This window comes from Seriola aureovittata, chromosome 13 (assembly GCF_021018895.1).
Source record: "Seriola aureovittata isolate HTS-2021-v1 ecotype China chromosome 13, ASM2101889v1, whole genome shotgun sequence".
NCBI classification, from domain to species: domain Eukaryota; kingdom Metazoa; phylum Chordata; class Actinopteri; order Carangiformes; family Carangidae; genus Seriola; species Seriola aureovittata.
Window position 1 is genome coordinate 15,138,543 of NC_079376.1, and position 20,588 is coordinate 15,159,130.

Below are 20,588 nucleotides of genomic sequence, written 5' to 3' on the forward strand. Positions count from 1 at the left end.
AGAAACGTTACGCCCCTCTCCTCCCTCTGTGTTTATCTGTTTGCTTTGTTTTGCTCTTCCTTATTAAAATCTCCCACTTCTCCATTTTCCTACCCTGCACTTTCTCTCTGCCTCTCCCTCTCACATCCAGCTGAAGTGAGACAGTGGCAGTGTACAAGCCAGGCTCTGTCAGGCCCCATTTCCCTCTGCCCGCCTCACTGCACTGCCCACCAGGGTCCGCAAAGGGGATCAGTGCAGCTCTGATCCACTCTGTCTCTGAGCTACAGTGAGAGCCTGGCACACAACGCGCAGGAGAGCAACCCGCAGTGCACTGCTCCACGCTAGCCACAGGGTGTTTCAATGGAGTAGATACTGAATATGAACATCAAGCAACAAAGCAAAAGCAAAGCTATTTTGGGATGCAGATGTTTTCCAGTTAGATACTTTTGGGTCTTTCTGGATTCCAGGTTATATAACTTCATCTGTCATGAAATTGAAATTCATTATGCAATTGAACATTACATTATGTTCTGAACAAATTAACACCTCTCATGCTTTGCAGTAATTCATAATTCAGGTCCGCTAGAGTAATCCACTTGCATCAGATGCACATGCCTGGTGTGTGCGCCCCATATCTGGTCGCGTGTGTCCATACATCCTGAGGGAGCAGCAATCATTTCATCAGTTGCATCACTGTCTCATTAGGCGGTATAGGAAGTCAGTCTGTTACACTTGTGCTCAGGATGGCTCACAACAAATGCAACTAGAGTTTGTCTTCCTTTATCTTTAATGAACTGCAAGCGATAAGACTTCAGACTTATACTCGATCTTTATGGTCCAATTTGTTTCAGCCATCATGACAAACTGTGTGCGATTGCTTTTGCTACTTCCTGTTACTTCCTATCATCGTCTAACCACTCTTTTTCTAACTCATTTGCTTTTATGAATTGTTTGTACAGCTCTTAAAAACACATTTGTCTCAATATGTTTCCCTCTGAAAATAAAATCTGACACATTAAAAACTCACCAGGATATTCCCATTGAAGATGTAAATTTAAAGTAATTCTCTTTAATCATGGATCTACAGCTGAGGCCAGGGGGTAAAGTCCCACTGCAACCGTTCAGGCTCTGTCAGGGTTAAGTGCTGCAGTGGTGCAGCCCTGTAATCTAAAAGATAATTCCCCCTCTTCCCTCTCCTCCATCAGTCATGCTGTCGGCCCTGCACAGCAAAGTGGCTTCAATTTAACCCTCATCTATAAATGTCCATATTTAAACTAAGAGTGTTCAAACAATCTTTAGCATTAACAAGGGGGTTTGTCAAAGCTTCTCCGGATGTGGGGACAGCAGCTGCTGCGTGCTGAAAGGCCGACCTGCAGCCATGTAAACACTGTGCTAACTACGGACTGTACTAACCGCATGGCAGAGAGCTTCTCCCCCTTCCTCCAGTCCCACAGCACAATGGTGTGATTGTCGTCCAGGCCCACGGAGGCCAGCCGTTTGCCATCCGCTGTGGAGGGAAAAAACCAAAACCATTCAGTGCAGCACAGAGGGAGCCAGCTCCTGCTTTGGTTCAGTGAAGTTTGGCCCTTGTTAGCAACATGAAAGCACCCCGGTGGGTTTGATCTGCGGCAGGTGATTCACTGACACTGACATACAGATCACCGTGCTGTGTCTGGTCTGTGGCCAATTAAGGGAAGCGAGATGAACAGCTCTACCTTGATGCTGTCAGACTGCCGCGACAAAAAGACAGCAGTGTTGCTTGTAAATTGGGTGTCTTGTGAATTTAACCATTTCTTTTTATGTGTGAAAGAAGTTTTTTGTTCCCCTATGAAAGCAGGATGTCTGGAGGCATTTGTGAATAGAAAACGTATGTTATATTGAATCGGTCTTGATAGGCGAATTAAAAGCAGTCTGTTACCAGAAAAGTCCAGAGCGCACACTCCGAGCTGGTGGAAACCCTTCAACACGGACATGGGTTTCAACGTTTCTGTGTCCCATATGTGGATGGAGGAATCTCTGCCGACCTGCACAGACAAAAACATTTAAAGTCTTTACTTTACACTAGGATTTATGATGTTGATAAACCATTAACCGATAAGCTATAAATCACTTGAATATTGTAAGTTAGATGTGCTGGCAGCTACCTGGCCTGTTGCTACAAAGTCTTTGAGGGGGTGGATAGCCAGAGAGAGGATGTCATCATCATGACCCATGTAGAAACGCTGCGTATTCTGTTGTCTGTTGTACACAACCCCAACGGCAGCTACATGGTAGACTATCTCCCCGGTCTGAGTGTAGAACAGGTTGCTCCTGCAATCGTAGCCTCTGTAGCTGAAAACAAACAAACAAAAAAACACAGTGTAGAATGATTAAGGGGAAGAAGACAATAAGAAGGTCTCCAATTTTGAAACGCTTGGCTAATTCAAATTCATCTTTTAGTATCGGCCTTGTGATGTTACAGACTCTGCCTACCCATGGATGAAGTGCAGCTTCACCCCGCTCCCTGGTGCTCGCTCTCTCTTCTTCATGGCCGTCGCTCGATGCTTCTCTTTGCACTGCTCTTTGAGCTGAGGTAGATCTTCTTTATACACCTGGATGCACATAGAAAAAGTGTGTGCTTTCACTGTTTTTAATAAACCGTTTTCAACTCAGACATGTTTGACAGAGGGGAGCCTGTTTTGATTTTGTTACAAACCTGTCGTCGATATGTGAGCTGCGTCTCCTGCTCGATTTCTGAGTCCATCTCAGGTACGTCTGACTGATCAGAGTCTGACTCTTCACTGTTAGAGTCTGCCAAGGTCTCTGCGAGTGGAAACAAGGTTGCGTCACAGCTCAGCGTAAAATCCTCCCCTGCCTCTAAATCAGACAAAAATCCCACCACGCTCACACTAAAAAAATACACCACATCCTGTTTCAGTAGAAGTGAGGGTCGATCATGTAATAATACTGTGACATCTCCTATTCATCAGGCGGTCGTGCTACACGGGACATCGCTGAAGACAAATGTATAAAAATGCTGATGCAGCACAGTGCAGCCGTGCCAAGACAAGGCAATAAGCAGAACTGGCAGCTAAGGGCGGCTACTCACAAGACCCATTAGGAAAATTAAAAGGAAAGGCAGTTAGGATGTGCTTTAATTTCAGAAAGCACAGCTGCGCTCTGCCTCTGGAAGAAATATGACTTGGGAATGACAATGCAATTATACTTTCCAAGCTTCATTGACTTTTATTGGATTTGTCTTAATTAATGCGATGGCCACTCCTTTGTAGAGCTTTATAGAAATGATAGTTCATAAAAAAATTTAATTAAATTAAAAAAAGGACGGGAAGGGAACCATCTTGTATATTTCTCTCTGGTGGTTTAGAGTCATGAGGCTGGTAGGAGTAGTATAGGTGCACACATCACATGAACTACATTCATACAATTACAGTTACAGTTCAACAATACAGCTCAACAATTCAACAATTACAGTTATAGGTCACTAAGAAATGTACTGTGACACATTATTTCTCTTACTGCGGTGACTCTACAACAATTACAGTTGAAGTAACAGACAGATACTAATGATACTAGTCTGTTTGTGTTAGCAGCGTTGGGAGGCATAATTATTTAACTTTGGAAAGAGCCTGGCTGGCTGCTTCCTTCTTTTTCCAGTGTTTATGCTAAGCTAAGCTGATCACCTCCTGGCTCCAGCTCCATATGTAGCGCGCAGACAGGAAAGTGGTATCATCATCATCATCATCTTACTCTCAGGGAGAAAAAACTGCTAACTCTTTCAGGGATTTTTCCTGCACACTCTGTTCTGTGTTCTTTGAGTGGGAGATTGAGCAGACATCAAAATTTCTATTAAGGTGCACCACTTAGCCTAATTTGATAATGTCTTGCTGGCAAGAGCCACAGATTTTGTGAAGCAATATCAGTGATGCAAGTCATCGGCCTCAGAGAGAAAGCTACATCAAAATGCATCAGTGCAATATCCCTAAATGGACTGATTAGAGGGTAAAATCCCCACATCACAGTAAATAATGATATAAATAGTGGTATCATCTCACCTTGCGGCGCTATATGCAGAGCTTCTTTAGACTTTCTTTCAGGGACAAACTTCCACTGGAACACGGAGTGATCAGCACCACCGATAGTTATCACCCACTGGTAGTCATGTGACCATCTAGCGTTGGTTATGTGGGCTGAATGACCTAAATACTTTTTAAATTTTGCACCTAAAATCAAGAGGAAACATGTTAGTGACACAGCAGATGATAATATATGAATACGTATACTATTAAATGCTGAGATCCTCTTTACCTTTTTTTATACATGGATACCGTAAAAGTTTGACCAATCCATAGTCGTCAGCTGTTACTAAGACTTGATTGTTGAAGTTGGCATCCACCGAGTTGATGTCATTGATGTCTGAGTACTTGGGCCATATTCCATTAACCTCAGGGCCCAACACACACGTCCATGAAGCCCACTGTACCAGCTTCAGCTCTTCCCTGTTGGTCACCTCCTTCCCACCTCAACAGAGGATAGACATATTTTATCTCAAAATGCAGCTCCGTAACAACATTACATCCAAGAAACACTCCTCTTTCTGACTTAATATTTCTTTAATATTAATTGTAAAATAAAACTAATTCATCTGGGAACACAGCGGAATCAACACACTTGTACTTACTTGGCATCCTATAGAAAAGCCTCCTGCCGCTGCCATTGTTGGTCTGCAGGTACTTGCTGTCCGTGGACCAGTCCATGTGTGTAATGAAGCTGTTGGAGCCGATGCACTCGCCCACTTTCTTGTACCTCTGCACCACACCATAGATGTCCACTGAGTTATCGTTGGAGCCGACGGCCAAATGGGCCCCGTCAGGAGAATACTTCAGCTCATGGATGGCCTCCTTCCTGTCCTTGATGTGGACCACCTCTGTCATATCCCTGAAGGGAAGCAGACAAACGTAGCTAGAATGAAGAGCTAAAATGAACACAATACAACGGAGCCTTTCATTTTATGGGGTGTTGACTGGGAATCAAAATTTCCCCATTTGCCCTTTGAGTTGTGGACGAACCTGACTCTCAGAACAGTGAACGAGCCATCCTTCATTCCCAGCGCCAGGTGAATGCCATCAGTGCTCACGGCGGCACAGCGGATAGGCTCCTCCATATTGCAGCGGGCTATCAGTGCGTGATCTATAAGGCTCCATATCCTTTAGACACAGAGGAGTAGGACAAATGAAGATGAGAAGCAGTGATGAGATTACAAAGGCTCAAACAACCAGGGCAGAGATGCAATAAGAGAAAAAGTCTGCAAGTACAAATTAAATGGGCATCGATGTTTGTGGTGTCTGTCCTGTTGTGTATTTGTTTTGTGACTGCAAAATGACAGAAGTGCTTTATTATTGTTGATTTTAGAAAAAAAACCCAAACCATAACAATAAAAAAATCTCATCTCTGTAGCAATGCTTCATTTATAATGGTATGTTGTGACACATTTTACCTTTATCAAAAAAATGCAGCTCCTTCGATTTGGATCTTGCAGTTGGCCATGCTACGATTTTGATAATATTTCAATTAACTGTTCAGCCCTACTGTACACAACATTTATTTATTTTTTTTTTTTTTATTTTTTTTACAAGTGACAAAGATAATTGTCCAAACACAGATGTCAATAACTGTCCCAGATACTCAGTGAGTACAAAAGACTGGAATTTAATAAATTAAATGTAACGTGACAGAATCTTTTCCTCCAAAACTGTATGCAATCTCCCACTGTCACCTCTACTCTCAGGCTGACACTGAGGCTTCACCTGACTGAGCGGTCGTCACTTCCTGTCATGGCCAGAGGCTTGGTGGGGTGCACGGCCAACGCCCACAGCTCGCCCTCGCAGTGACCCTGCATGATGAGGAAGGGCTTGTTCCGGTCGTGGACCACCACCTCGAAGATCTCGCTGTCCTGCGTGCCCACCAGGATGTGATCTCCCCGCCAGCATACGCTCCGCACAGACAGCCCTATCAAAAACACACACATAGAAATCAGGCAAACCTTTTTTTAAAAACAAACAAACAAACAAACAAACAAACAAACAAACAAAAAACACACGCAAACATAAGCAGACGGACATTTTGCCAATGCTTGTACAGTCATTATAAGAGACACGACAGGGATAATAACGACAGGAGCTGGTAATAACCATCTGCAAGCTACCTAGGACGGAGATTTTAACAGGAAATACAATGACAGCCGATCTGCAACTGACTCTGGGTAATACAGCAAGAATAAGATGGAGGAAGCATGTGCTGCTTACATATGTGAACAGGACATCTGCAACAGAGCTTGGACTGACTAACAACAAGAGGAACAGAAGAACAATGTGGGGACTGTTACGAACAGACTGACACGGTTGTTTACTCCGCCCTCAATGACTTTACCCACCTCTGCTATTTTCACCTCTAGCTACTGTTAGGTCCAAGATTACAAATAAAGGAGATGGAGAAAATAGAGAACAAGAAAGAAAATGTTAGTAAGGAGAACAGAAATGGCAAAAAGAATGGCTTTTTCATCTAACAGGGTGTTAACTCTTCCAAGTGCCTCAGGAGACCACAATTTGGCCTGCAACCTTTCTGTGCGTAGAGTAATGGCAAGAAGAAAAAAAAAAGGGAGGCAATCTGACATCACCTTTATATCCTTGATCTGTTTCCCTGAGATCAATGACAGTAATTGGTTTGAAGTTGAGATCCCACAGCCGGACGCAGCCGTCTCGGCCCCCGGTGGCGAAGCCCTCTTCGCAGGCATTCATGCTGAAAATCCCTGACTGGAGGAAATGACAGGCTGTCAGTGAGGATCTGCACAATAAATGAGCAACGACAGAACCAGCCCCAGCCCCAGCTACAGACCGCGCTGCGCCGCTGCTGCTCAGCCGGGCATTTGTTTAACAAGGCTTTCACCATTACAAACCTGCTACTGTGGCCTCAAGATAACGCAGAACTAGGTAACAGGATGTGTCATATTTTTTTGTTACTATTGGAAAGCTTTACCGATGGCCTCATTTGTCTTAGCGTTTGCTGTATGCACTGGGAGGCACCTTGTTGAAGCCCCACTGAGGCATTTGGTGGTACAAAAAGCAGGAATAAACGTGTACTGTAGTTATTATCCCCTCCCCCATCCGCCCATCCCCTCACCCAGCTGTTGATATCATTTAATCCTGTTGAGCAAAAGGCTGATCCTGTTCTACTGAGCAGAATCAAATGAAGCCAACATGCATGGCTTCGACCCTGGTTAAGTTTCACTAGATGCTTTTGCTGTGTCTCTCCTATAAACGGTGCAGAAGCCCGGGACACAAAGCACAACACATCCCCGGTTTTGTAAACTCACCCCATGAGCTCCTTGCACTGTCCTCATCAGGTTGATCCCTTTCCACACATAGATGTCACCATTCAAGGCACCTGAATACGTGACCTCATCCTTGGCGCATGCAAGGCAGAGGATGGTTTGGAGATCCCCCGTTTTGCCAAAAACACCACGTTTGGGTGTGAGAGCATTACCACATAAGCTCCAAAACTGCAAATACAAACAGGAAGAGTGAAAGAGTATGGTGGCTAATAATCCCCCGCGTAATCCTGCCCTGAAAGAGTAAATGGACAATTATGTAGTATTTGTATACAACAGGCTGAAAATCATCAAGTCATTTATGGTCCATTAAACACACACACACACACACACACACACACACACACACACACACACACACACACACACATAGAGAGAGAGAGAGAGAGAGACCTTGAAAAAAGAAATGTCAAATTCAAATTCCCCCACCCCACTTCCTCTGCATGAGATACTGGGAACTCTTGCTGGGGGGCTCAGTGCTGTAACCACCTGATCAACATGCACAGACACAAACACACACGCATGCATACACGCAGGCTCATTATTTATGAACAAGGTCGTTGGGATGCACGGCCACGGCCTCGTCTGAGGGCTAAACGCATCAAACGGAGGAGGAGAGAGCGAAAAGAGAGACGACGCTCCGTCTGCATGGAGATGAGATCACAGGGAAAAAAGCTCACGGAGGGCGTCTCGACTGCTGAGGCCGTTGCACGTGAAACTGAGACACGCTCATCACTGACAAGCAGCAGGAAAATGACAGAAGGGTGGTCCCTTTTTTTTCCCCCTGCTCTCCCCCTAAAGGAGGATTTACCTCCACATTAGCTGACTTTAGTTCAGTGCAAAAAATATTAAAAGCGATTCCTTAAACTGTGTTGATTCTGCTGAAAAAGCCTGAAAATGTAGGCGGTAGTGTGCTGTTTGTGAACTCAGAAAAACCGATCTGCACAGGCTTGATAGACCACTCGCAGACAGAAGAAATGAGCACCTCGACAGCGACAGCCTGTCACACCCTCACTAACACCTATCCTCCTGACTGATAGGGCTGCTGTGTGCTGGCAGGAGGGATCGATTATCAGAGACAGACATCACAGCCTCAGATATCACAGCCTCAGATACAGCCCTGCCATCAAACATCTGAGGCTTGTACGCACCCATCAACAGAACAGGGCTTTCCTGATCCTGAGCTCCTGAATGAGCTCTCAAGCGAGCATTTGAGCAGGTGCCCCGAGCTTCCTTGTGGACTGGGGTCGAGGGTGAAGGTTAAGCTGTGAAGATCATAGGTGAGCGAGTAATCTGGGAAGGTGTACTGTATATGCTGGTTGAAGTGTGTCAAGTGCTGGGTATGTGCATGGGTTGGTTAGGGAGAGGGGCGGGAGGAGGTTTCGTGGCCCAGCCTGTTGCAGAGGCAGCAGGGATGGATGCGGCGTGACTGCACAGCCCTCCCTGCCCGCACCTGATAAGGCAGTGAGACGCGGGCGCAGGCTAATCCCTTCGCTGCTGAATTACTGAGAGGAGACGGGATGCTGGAAGGGTTTATAATGAGGCCAGGCACAGGGGAGAAAGGCACAGAGGGAGAGTCATGGCACAGTGGAAAGGTGGAAATGTGCTGGAAAATGAGACTGCTTTGAGTTGAAATCCAGACCTGGTAAACATTTTGGCTTCCTCTAAATATAATTTCTTACGCATTACCCATAACACCCCCTGGCGTGGTGGGAGCTGCTTCTCTTAACCCAGGATTAGTGGTATGTCATTAGCTCAGTTACCTTAACCATCACTCCAGGAAGAACTCTTTAAATGCAATTAAAGCTGAAAAGGTTGTAACTCGTGACCTACTGCACTGAAGCGCCCCTCACCCCTTTATCTCGCTCATAATATCCTTCCTGTCAGACTACGATGACCCTGAGTGGTGTCAGAGCCCTAAATGCTTCGCTAACTGAGGTCAATTCCACGGCAGCTCGCTGTAGGGAAAACCAAATGGCTGGAAGCTCATGGCCTCAAAGCTGAGGTCATCCCATCAACATGGTGTCAAACTCGAGCTCACCTCGGTGACACTTTGTGGCCTCAAGATCCACGAGTACACACAAAACATACGAGGCAGAACACTCGCACTCATAGCTTCCTTAGTGGACCATGGACCATGCTAGTGTGTTTTCAGGTTTTAGCTCCATAACAACCATAGAGAAAAAATGTTCAAACCTTTGAAACACACCAGCATGGTCTGCAAAATGGTTAACTTTGAAGTTGAGTACACAGGATTTATAGTATATGGGCTAGAGCATGTGGTTCACAACCTGTGGTTCGGGACCCTCACAAGGGGTCACAAGACAAATATTAACAGGATATGAATCTGAAAAAAACTGCCATATAAAATGATGTTTCTTTTTTAAGTAGGTGGCCTTTTCTTTTTTTGGTAAATTACTGAATGATCTTTCCTATTCAGACCTCAAAAATAAAGACTGAAACTAATAGATACCACTTTGTTTTAAGGGTTCACAAGACACAAATGTTAGGAACCAGCCGGTACCAGTCCTTTAAACAGCTTCTAATCAGCAACCAGTCAGACAGCGGGTGAATGACTGGTATGTGTGTGTGTGTGTGTGTGTGTGTGTGTGTGTGTGTGTGTGTAGGGTTGGGGGCTAAAGAAGGGCACACCAAGGCCTAAGTGGTCTGAAATTAATCAAAACACAAATGTCTTTATGATTAGCTTGGAGGAGGCCTGTGAGGAGTAAAACGTTGCCAGCGACCCCAGTCCTCATCATAGAGGCTGTGTTTTCCTCAGCCTGCTAGTGAGTGGATTACTGGGGCTAAATCTCCTGGATGCTCTGAGTGCTATAATCGCTGAGCGAGCACAGGGCCGGGGAGCAGATGTCACATGGTCTGCAGGGTGAAGGCTGAGGAATTATGTGGGACAATTGCTGGATTGCCTTGGCATCAGAAAACCAGAAGGGAGGGAAAGAGTGGAGGAGGAGGAGGAGGAGGAGGAGGAGGAGGAGGAGGAGGAGGAAGAGAAAGAGGATTCTGCAGGGACTGGGGGGTTGGGTGCGGCGGCCAGAGGGGGTATCTGTGCCACTGTGGTGGGGGAAGAGTTCAGGGGGGAATTACTACAAGAGGAGGCAGGTCAAGCTGGATTGAGAGGAGGGAGTCATCAGTGAGATGTTACTCCACTGGGGAATACGTACAGTAGGCTAAGCCTCCCGACTGCATCAAACCCATTTGAGCGTACCGCAATGTTGAGCCTCGTAGGACCAGTGGGCACATTTCCTATCTGAGCGTGATTCATTCTTTTCCCAGTGTTTGGGAAATAAGCTTCCTGAACTCCTTGTTATTTCCTAATGGCCATGCCACTCAAGGAACACTACTACATATCCCAAGGGAAGGCTTGGTCAACACACCCTGCATGAACTCATTGAAGATTTATGAACACCACTCTTCTGTGAAAAAGCAGTGATAGAGATAGGCCCGTGAAGGGAAGCGAGCACAGCTGCAGTTTGTACAGCGGAAGCTGTTTTCCAAGCTGAATGAGGAGAGCTGAAACAGGAACTGAGCAGCAGAGTCATGGTCCCCCATAAAAAGAGAACATTTTCCCTCTCTGCAGTGCAGATTACTCCAAATTTGAGAGAAGAGACTGTGAGTCATTGCCTCTCCTACTTATGTTAAGTGCCTAATAAGCATGGACTCTGGAATAAAGTGAATTTGCATACATCTATTTTAAGGCTTTGATATGGTCATGGTGACAAAGCAGAGAAGGCAGGGAAAGAAGAAAGGGTCATGGAGCCAACAGATTCTTCAAACTTTCTGAAAAATTATCATCTGTTTTCAGATATTTTATGCTAATGAGGCACAAGAACTTCAGCCACCTGAAATCTACAGGGTGTGAAATGACCAGGAAGCGGCTGTACCTTGATATGTTTGACGCCACAGCTTACAAGCTTGCTCGGTTGGTACAAATCCCATGATATGTCAAATATCTGTGGGAAGAAAACAGACAGATATCGGCTTATTGTTACACAAACACCACGACATCACATATGTAGTCTAGATATGTAATGATCAAACTGGTTGCAAAAGGAGGTCATTGAAAAGAAAAGTGTGTGTTTGTGTGTGTGTGTGTGTGAGCGTGTGTGTCTGTGTGTGTTTGCGCCAGTTGTGTTATAATGTGTGTGGGCAACAGCTGCTTGTATCATCTTTTTAAAATTCCTTTTCATTAGCTGTGCTCCCTCTCAGACGGGCTCTGAAAAGCTCACAATCAATCAGGCCTAACTTATTTATGTCCCCTTTGGGCGGGCGGTCCATCCTACGTTTATAGCTAATTGAGGCAGTCGATACAGAGCTTGTGATGGAGACAGGGGAGGAAGAAAGTGTTTACTCTGTCTGTATGACCGGGAGCGGCTGCCAGAACCTTCCCTCTCCTCCAGTCCCACACACAGATTGTGTTTTTAGAGTCCAAGCCCACGGACACCAAACACTGCAAAGAGAGCAAAGAAAAAAAAAAGCCTTGCATCACAGATTGAACAGACTCTGCTCTGTTGCACTAATCACTGCAAAACAAACTTAGCTACCTCCACTGTAGCATGGCAGGCCACGATGAAAGGGCTAATAACGGCTGCAGAGCAGAACAGAACAGTTGTCCGGCCCCTGGCACTTCCAGTGAGCACATTTGAGTGCTTTTGCTGGAGGAGCCTCCTATAGCTGACTGAGTGAGTAGGCAGCAGCAGCAGCAGTGGAGCAGAAGAGAAGAGAACAGCTCTTATGGAAACCCGTCTCCACTCCGCAGCTTGCTTTACATGTTAGAGGACGTCCTCTTTGATCTACTGCTGGATCAATGTTTGGCTGTGGATAGAAGTCTCTGGTGAGGCATTGTTTTAACCGGATTTGAGAAATCTGCGTTTTAATGATAAGTAAAAAAAATAGATAAATAAAAAAAAGCTCCTGTGTGACGAAATCCAGTGAAACTATATGGGTCACAGGGTTGAAAAGTGCATCCGTATTTTGAAAACTGAAGTCATTTTTTTTAAACGCTGCTTGTGGTGTGGCTCTAGGGATGTCGGCGTGTCAGCTGATCCACCACGCCGGGAAATTTTGTGCAGACATTCATCCCTCAGGATTAAACAAAACTGTCTCTTAGAAATGAAGTTCATATACTACTGTTATATACAACAACTGTTTTCCTGATTACTTTGTGGTTTTTAGTGACTGAGGCACTACACAGCAGAGTTGCTAGGAGGTGGTTGGGGTGGATAGGGGCCATACAAAGTTCACAACTTTCACACTAGAGCCCAGAGCTCCCTAACATTAACCAAGTGCTTTGTTGCCTAAAACAACTTTAGAGTAGCAGAGTAGTCAGTATTACAAATTTGCATCTAGCCACATTCATAAAGTAACAACATGTCCTCATTACGTTAATAGAAAATGTAATCCAGTCAAATTACATTTCCTATAAAACATTTTGCTGCAGCAAATTAGTTGTATATGAAGACAGGGTTGGGATCCTCAACCATCCTCAGGTTAAAACTTTGCCCAATACTTTGGTTTATGACCAAATAAGAGAGATATTAAGAGTTCCCATGATGCATCCGTGCTTAATACCTGCAAAACTAGTGACATTCCCATCACCCCAGGCTATACTTTGTGTTTAGCGCTACAGTAATGATCTTATGTTTGCATGCCAACATGGTAAACTAAAATGGGTCACAGGGTAAAGATTATATTATACCGGCTAAACATCAGTGTGTGACAATTGTCTCTGTGAGCATATTGACATGTGGATGTTAACACAATGCCAAAGCACAGCCTCACAGAGCCACCAGCATCAGTCCTGTCGAGGGTTAATGAGAGTTTCATGTGGAAATATTCTGAAAATGTTTTTTTTTATCTCAAATATGACGTGGTATGATGTGGTATGTAGAGAACTGGTTAGAATAGTCAGAACAACTAGTATAAAGTGAAAAGAAAGGTCATGAGTTTTACTCTCTGTACCAGACAGCACAACTGCATCTCCTACTGAAATATCTAGAAGAGATGTCTCAAACATCAGTGTGTTTTTTGATATTGCTTTAATAGATGGATGGGGTAATGGCAACAGGGATTCCTCTGGATCGTCCTTAGTTCAGTTCTGACTTCCTCTGATCAAGGAAGGGGAGAGACGGAGAGTAAACAGAGCTGCTAAACTGAGAAGTGATGGAGCCTCCTCTGGCTTTAAACACTGTCACATTCCATCTAAATCCCCAGCTCTCTACCCGAGCAGGAAAATAGCACAGGGTCATCTCCCTGTCTTTTACTGCAAAATACAGGAGGTATAACTCCGCTCTGGGAGCTCCTGCACGAGGAAGAGAGAGACATGCAAAGATAAAAACCCAGAGATGGTTCCGCACAGTATCGATTTTTATTAGGTCGAGGCTGCAATGTGTAAACACTAACTGGTGGCAGGTCTGCAGAGAGCTGGCTAAAAAGATGACATGAAAAGGCTGAAAAGGAGCTTTTCTTGAATGTTACGGTGATTAACAAATAATGTGTGTATGCTTGCATGTCCCACCGGGTATTTTAAGGATTCCCATGCGCTAAAGCTTCTCTCACCTTAACACTGCACAGGTGCTGCCAACCTCTGTCATGCACTAGTACAAACACTTGATATGACTGTTTTCCTTTAAAATCTCCCAAGCAGAGCATGTCTGAGTGCAGCTGATACTGCTGGAGTAATCACAGATGTGTCATTCAGAAACTCAGCCCAGCAGGCGAGCTGCAAAAAGCCCACAGCTTTTGAGAGGAGTTTTGATTGCTGCCGCTGCTGCTGTGCTGCTCAAACTGAACTTTTTTTTCCCAGTGACACTTTCATCTCTGTCTATATTCTCTGACTCCAAACTTGATTTAAACAAAGACAGTACTGCTCGTTTTACTCTGACATATTCTTTCTTTTTTTTTTTTTAAAGTATATTTTTTGGGGCTTTTTATGCCTTTATTTGATAGTATAGTGGAGAGAGACAGGAAACAGGGAGGCAGAGAGGGGGAATGACATGCAGCGAAAGGCCATCCGCTGCGGGATTCGAACCGGGGTCAACTGCAGCGAGGACTGTAGCCTCTACACATGGGGCACCTGCTTAGACCACTACGCTACACAACACCCCATATTCTTTCTTTTTAAAGATGAGTATCATTGGGTCTCAACAGTACCTGTCCCTCGAGGTCAAAGGCCAGGCACGCGATGCCGTGTGTGTGCACATCCTTGAGGATGGACACAGTCTGCACAGTGTAGGAGTCCCATACACAGATGTAAGGCTCCTTGCCCACCTGCCCTGTGGCCACCAACACACGCTCCGGATGCAGAGCTAAACTGTACAGAGAGAGAGAGTGAAAAGGGAGGGAAAACATCTGGTTAGCATTACCACTTTTGCACGCTTGCGAGTGTGTGTTTGTGTGTGCGCTGAGAGCAAAGAGGGGGTAGGAACCACTGGGATGAGATGAACACATTAAGTCTGTGATGGGTCTGAATATGGAGGCAGAGGGGCAGCTTGATGAGGTGACATGGTTCAATTAACTCGGTCATGCTCAAATACACACATGCAGCCTGGCGTCATGCATGCCTACAGGGTGTTCACAGAATAGAAGAGGGAGGATTTGTGAATCTGTGAATTACATTTTCCATTTTTGTTCGTTTTCCCAGCAGCCCTTGGACCGCTCTCTGCCCCTTTCACCTTTTCTAATTCATCTGGGGTTTCCTCGCATCACCAGGCATATGTTTGTAACACTGTTACATAATCTCCCCCACCTCCTCTCCCCTCCCCTCCACACTCGTACCTCCCCCACCTACGAGCATTCCCACTCTACAGCTGAGCAACAGCCTGCTGTACAAAGCTGTCAGCCTCCCCGCTCCGCCCATCCTTTCAGCGGCCGCCAGTCACGTTCCAGGCAGGCCTGAGTGATTCACTGGGCAATTCTTCCTCTTGCCTTGTCCTGGCCTATATATTTCATGCTGCGACGGAGCTCCCTCTATTATAATCAGACTGCCTGTTTTGCCAAATGCTCTCCAGAATTTCTAATCCTGGTGTGTATTGAGGGAGCAGGTCAGAGAGGCTTCGCAGGCTGCGCAGCATCAACCGGCTGAGTCAAAGCAGCCATCTTCCACTTTCACTCCTTTCCGAGCTTTCAGTGTGAATCTTCCTGTCTGACTCCTGACACCTCATCTGCATGTGAAACACGCTGTCACCAAGGACTTGACAAAGCTCTGCTGGTGTAACATCTCTCAAAGCTGAGGTGGGTTAGACGTGACAGGCCCGATCTTTGTCCTCCCTCAATCTTCCCTCCTTGTTCTCCCCATCACATCCTCTTCTCCACCCCCTTTGTTGAACCTCTCTCCAACCTGGCACAATTTCTCATCTTACTTTTTTATGAATTATATAATCAGAGCGAAGCAGCTAATAATAGCATTCAGAGGAAGAGAAAAATGATTGGAACACTTTGAGATGCAGACAGACACAGCAGAGAAAACTGCTTTGGCGCAAGCGGGTCCAATACAATTCTGTCTGGTTTGACACACGTCAAAAGGTATGTGCAGGAAGCACTGATACTTATTCGGAATCACTTTAATTATGACTTTAATAAGTATGGTATGTCTGTGTTACAGCTTGGTAAAATCAGTGCAGTCTATAAGCCAGCTAAAACAAGATCGCTCTTTCACTTACATGTCTGTCAGCTGAAAAGCTTGCTAAATGCCATCGCTAATGACTTAGCCTGCAGTGCATCACCACGGTTCTCCTGTTTGATATAGGCTGCGGCTGTTTGATGCGGCTGTCTTCCATCTGGCACGAACTGTAGTACAAAACTAGCTAAATACTGCAGCAATTAAACAGTCTGTTTTCGTGTAGATACGAGGCAAATAAACAGCCTGGAGAGCTGATTTCACACGGTGGAGATGCTTAGATACAGAGGAGGGGGAGGAGACGAAGGTCGACTGAGCCGGATAAAAGGGCACGAGATACACCTTTACCCACTGTTTCCCCTTCTTCATCATGAGTCTAGCAATCTATCTTTGACTCATGAATGGAGACGGTTACATATGGGCAAGAATGACGCCAGTCCCCCATGATATGGCGAGCTCCTGAGACAACTTTGATACACATTCTCCAGCAGTAGCTTCCTTTGTCTGATTATACCTACAGTGGATTAAAAGGAAGCGGAGGATTAGCACATATCTGAAGGTCTACACAGCGCAGGATATTTCCCAGGACTCCACAAAGTGTTTTAGTACAGCTGCTCACCAAACCCCATAAGAAAATGCCGCCCATAGACCAAGCACTTAAAACGGAAAATAGAAGAGGTAAAATGAAAGAAAGCAGCGGGTGAGTACAGTGGTGCTCTGCTTGATTAGAGTCAAAGGGAGAGAAAAGAGGAGGGAGTTAAAGAGGGTGACATGGGCAAAGACTCTGGACTGGTTTCTGGCCCAGTGAGAAAAGTCTTCTGATTCTTCTGAAAACCAAGTGCACTTGAGCTAGTGGGTGCTGTTTATCAATTTTACTGCTGAAACAATTAAATTATTATTATTAATTTAATAATCAAGAAATCAGTTTTTATATTTCATTTATATTTTATATTTTGAGCATATGTCACTATTTTCTGACATTTTACAGATAACAATCAGTCTTTTGAAAAAAAGAACTAGAGGAATTGATAATCATTCGGTCTTTGAAACAACAACAAATGTTCATCACAATTTCCAAAGTGGGATGCTCATATTGTTCCTCCAGTCCAAAACTCAAATACAGTTTACTGTAACATAAAACCAGCAAAGTTCAGAAACTTGAACTGGATATTGTTTGACATTTTTAGATGATAAATTACAACAATAAATAATTGCTCCAGCTCTTCTTGTCTCTTATTGATTGTATCCTAGTAAAATAGATATGAATAATTCATCATTATATCCACATTTCTAATCAATAGTGTAAATATCCTTAAGCACCAATACTTATTTGGACAAGAGTGTATATACCAATGTATACATTATTAATATTGCGGTACTTGTTCAAAAATATTTTGATATCTAATCATTATCAACTTCTAAATGCACTATAATAAAACTAAAGTTTGGCATCATCTAAGTCAGGGTAAAGTACCGATAAGAGCAATACGTCAGCTGCCTCCACTTCATCTGAATAAAACATTCATAACACCACCATCAGAAAACCAACACCTGCCCGAGTTTATTTTTTTTAAATCGCAGCAACATCTATGCTGAATCACGCCATAGCGCTAAGTAACTGTACTGAACTCTGGAGGATCCTAATTGAGGAAGACAGATCTGCTCTTTAGAGACCAAGCTGCCTTTCACAGAGTGAGTGGCTTGGCAGCTCCTCGCAGTGATGATGGAGACCTGAGACCTCAGTCACTCTGCACAGAGCCCCTGCAAATGTGTGTAAAGGTAAGAAACAAAGGGAAGCAGACCCGACTGTCACCAACAGTAAAGGTTATCGACTTGATCGACTGTTTCTACAGTCTTCTCATTAGATCCTCTTTTACTACAGCTATTTCTACTTTTTCCTTGTGGTTATGGTGATAAAAAGTCATTTGCTCGTGGATTGAATAAAAATAACCAAATCATTTTCCAATCATAAATGAGTACAGGAGCCACCGATAATCTACTGAGACTAAAGTCAGAGGGAAAGTAAGCAGAGGACAGAAGACAGACCACAGACCACGACTCTCTATTTATCAGCATTCAAACACGGGAAGATGAATACAGGAAAATGTGAATCCTATCTATTACCTCTAATGGCCAATGTCTACCGTACTGGCCTGACAGCACATTCCCACACACTCACCTAAAACACCAGCGCTATTGGTTTCTGATACAAGGCATACATTTGTGCAATAGTAATAAAGCACACTATGATGACTTTACACAGCAAGATTGTCAGTTTTAGACTTTAGCTTGCACATTAATATGCAGTTAGTTCACACCATTAGCTCATACAGTTCACAGAGCAAGGCTGCGAGACTCCTGCCTGCAAACCTGACACATTTGTTGTGTGAAACTTCACACTGATTTTGAAAGTGAAAAAAAAAATTAATTAAGAGCTGAATGAAAATTTTTCAACAATATGAATAGAAATGCATTCATCACATCTTTCAACGCTTACTGAAACAAGACCGGTCTCGGACTGGCATCTATAATCCATAACTCTGGCTGTGCTCCATCATAAAGTTAACAAGATATTGTAATATGAGACAGCCTTTTATCCCCGTGTCCATAACGGCCTCTCATTAACTCTCACTCACTATCACAACAAACAACATGAATCAGCCAAGATCTAGAATAACAGCACAAAATAAAGTTTTTAGATTGTGGTGCCGAAGCAACAAATAAGATTTCCAGCCTGTGTGTTATTTTCAGTGTGCATGTTTGCGTTTCATATGCATTCATGTGCATGTACATGTCCTGCATGTCAGCATAACTGCAAAAAGGAGAGATTAAGTTTTGCACTATGGACAAACGCCTGCAGGTTTTTCAGCAGGAGCCTCGGGTTCTTTTAGTTTCGGACTGGAATAAATGGAGCATGGAGCAATACCAGATATGAAGAAAGATTTGCAAATAACTGTTTTAACTGTTTTTTAATAGTCCACTTTCCTTACATGCCTCAAAGTGAACTGTGTTTTAATTAGACGTTAGTAACCTTCTCCTCAGTCTATTTTGCTATTGCCCAGTACCATGTCAATTCACATTCCTCAAAAAGCATCACTGAAACACAGACCAGACCGACCTTTCATTCATGTGAGAACCTGCCTATTAGCTCCTCCATGTCAGACTGGGAGACCAGTTAAAAAAGCTGCAGGGCGAGATAAAACTAAGAGCGAGAAACAAGGCCAGCAATTAACTCATGAGGTAAAACATCAATTTATACATAGCTCACAAACAGGATACAGCAGCAACCAAAAATAAGGGCAAAAGAGAGAGGGATTTGAATAGCAGTGCTATCTGAGGGGGCTGCATCTATTCCACATGAGTTAGTGCAACGTGAGAGCAGTCCAACAGTTATTCAGCACTGAATCTGCTGAGGATTACTCCTGGTTGTGCCATAGCAACCTTAAGTCTAAGGACGTGTTTATGAGAGCTTTACAAGCACTCCTCTGAGATCTGAGTTTAGAATGACCTCTATGGATACGGCTATTACCTGGTTTGTGCCAGCAATACCAGACAGGAGATCTACATAGCTTTTGGTGTAAATATGTTCATATCAAAAGAGCTTTTCATGTATTTTAAACCACCTGTCTGCAAAAAAAAAATGTGGCAACAAAACGCCTAAAATACTGAGTGCAGCGTTACAGATGATGAATTTGATTGTTTTACAATTCAATACTTTTGCATATTTATTAGTTTTGCAAATGCATGTTGCATTTTCGCATCAAATATCAAACGATGGCTCGTTCAGTGATTCCTCCGGCTAAGAGTCAGGCACTTCACCCACAGGGCAGCGCAGGGTTAGTTCCTCTGTTGTCTGATTAATAATGGAGCAGGAGCCCAGCTGACTACCGACATAGAATATAATGTTAGTCATCTCCAGGCCAACCCACACACACGTCAACACAAGCACTGGAGCGTTGGACACAGGTCGTTGTTGTGTGGCATGCTGAGAAACAGTTTGAAAGGCAGGATCATTAGATGTGTGATGTAACACTGGTTACTTTGCTGTGTTTTATAAAACAACAGGTCTGTCTGGCCATGCAGAGATGAGTTAACACTTTCCAATCCAAAGGATTCTTTCAAGGACAGCTACGTTCAAGTGCATTTTTCAGATTTGCACTTTGCTTGCTTCCATTGTCATGGGAAGATGAGACATGCAGGCTGCTGCTTTGGAAAACCTTTAAATATGCTGAAAATTTCTACTACCAGTCAAAGACAAAGCAATTAGTAATTGATTAGATAATCTACAGAAATTAAAGTCAACTACTTTGATTACCAATTAATCATTCAATCCTTTATTAAGACAAAATGGTAAATATTTTCTTTGTTCACATTCTCTGATGACTAGATTTGCTGCTTTGAGCTCTGTGAGATGTTGTTACAAATTAACTATCTTTGAGTTTTGGACTGTTCTTTGTACAAACATCTAGTTTAAGTTATCAATTTGACCTCTGGAAGATCATGAGCAGCATTTCCCCCTATTTTATAGATTGAATTATTGATACGGTTTAATGATGGACCCTGATATAAAAATCTAGCAGCTCTGCAACTAGA

The 20,588-nt window shown here is 43.9% G+C and overlaps 1 protein-coding gene across 1 annotated transcript in view; it reads right to left on the reverse strand.

Moving 5' to 3' along the window:
* Positions 1 to 20,588, reverse strand: part of eml5 (EMAP like 5) — a 39,775-nt gene that overhangs the window by 16,537 nt on the left and 2,650 nt on the right. Inside the window, exons 3-17 of the mRNA XM_056393319.1 lie at positions 14,531 to 14,690; positions 11,730 to 11,828; positions 11,263 to 11,331; positions 7,349 to 7,534; positions 6,653 to 6,788; positions 5,784 to 5,985; positions 5,046 to 5,183; positions 4,658 to 4,914; positions 4,285 to 4,497; positions 4,032 to 4,199; positions 2,675 to 2,781; positions 2,452 to 2,570; positions 2,124 to 2,310; positions 1,898 to 2,003; positions 1,393 to 1,486 (exon numbers count right to left, since the gene is read on the reverse strand). Of these exons, the coding sequence (XP_056249294.1) occupies positions 1,393 to 1,486; positions 1,898 to 2,003; positions 2,124 to 2,310; positions 2,452 to 2,570; positions 2,675 to 2,781; positions 4,032 to 4,199; positions 4,285 to 4,497; positions 4,658 to 4,914; positions 5,046 to 5,183; positions 5,784 to 5,985; positions 6,653 to 6,788; positions 7,349 to 7,534; positions 11,263 to 11,331; positions 11,730 to 11,828; positions 14,531 to 14,690 (2,241 nt within the window). The remainder of the gene's footprint in view (positions 1 to 1,392; positions 1,487 to 1,897; positions 2,004 to 2,123; positions 2,311 to 2,451; positions 2,571 to 2,674; positions 2,782 to 4,031; positions 4,200 to 4,284; positions 4,498 to 4,657; positions 4,915 to 5,045; positions 5,184 to 5,783; positions 5,986 to 6,652; positions 6,789 to 7,348; positions 7,535 to 11,262; positions 11,332 to 11,729; positions 11,829 to 14,530; positions 14,691 to 20,588) is intronic.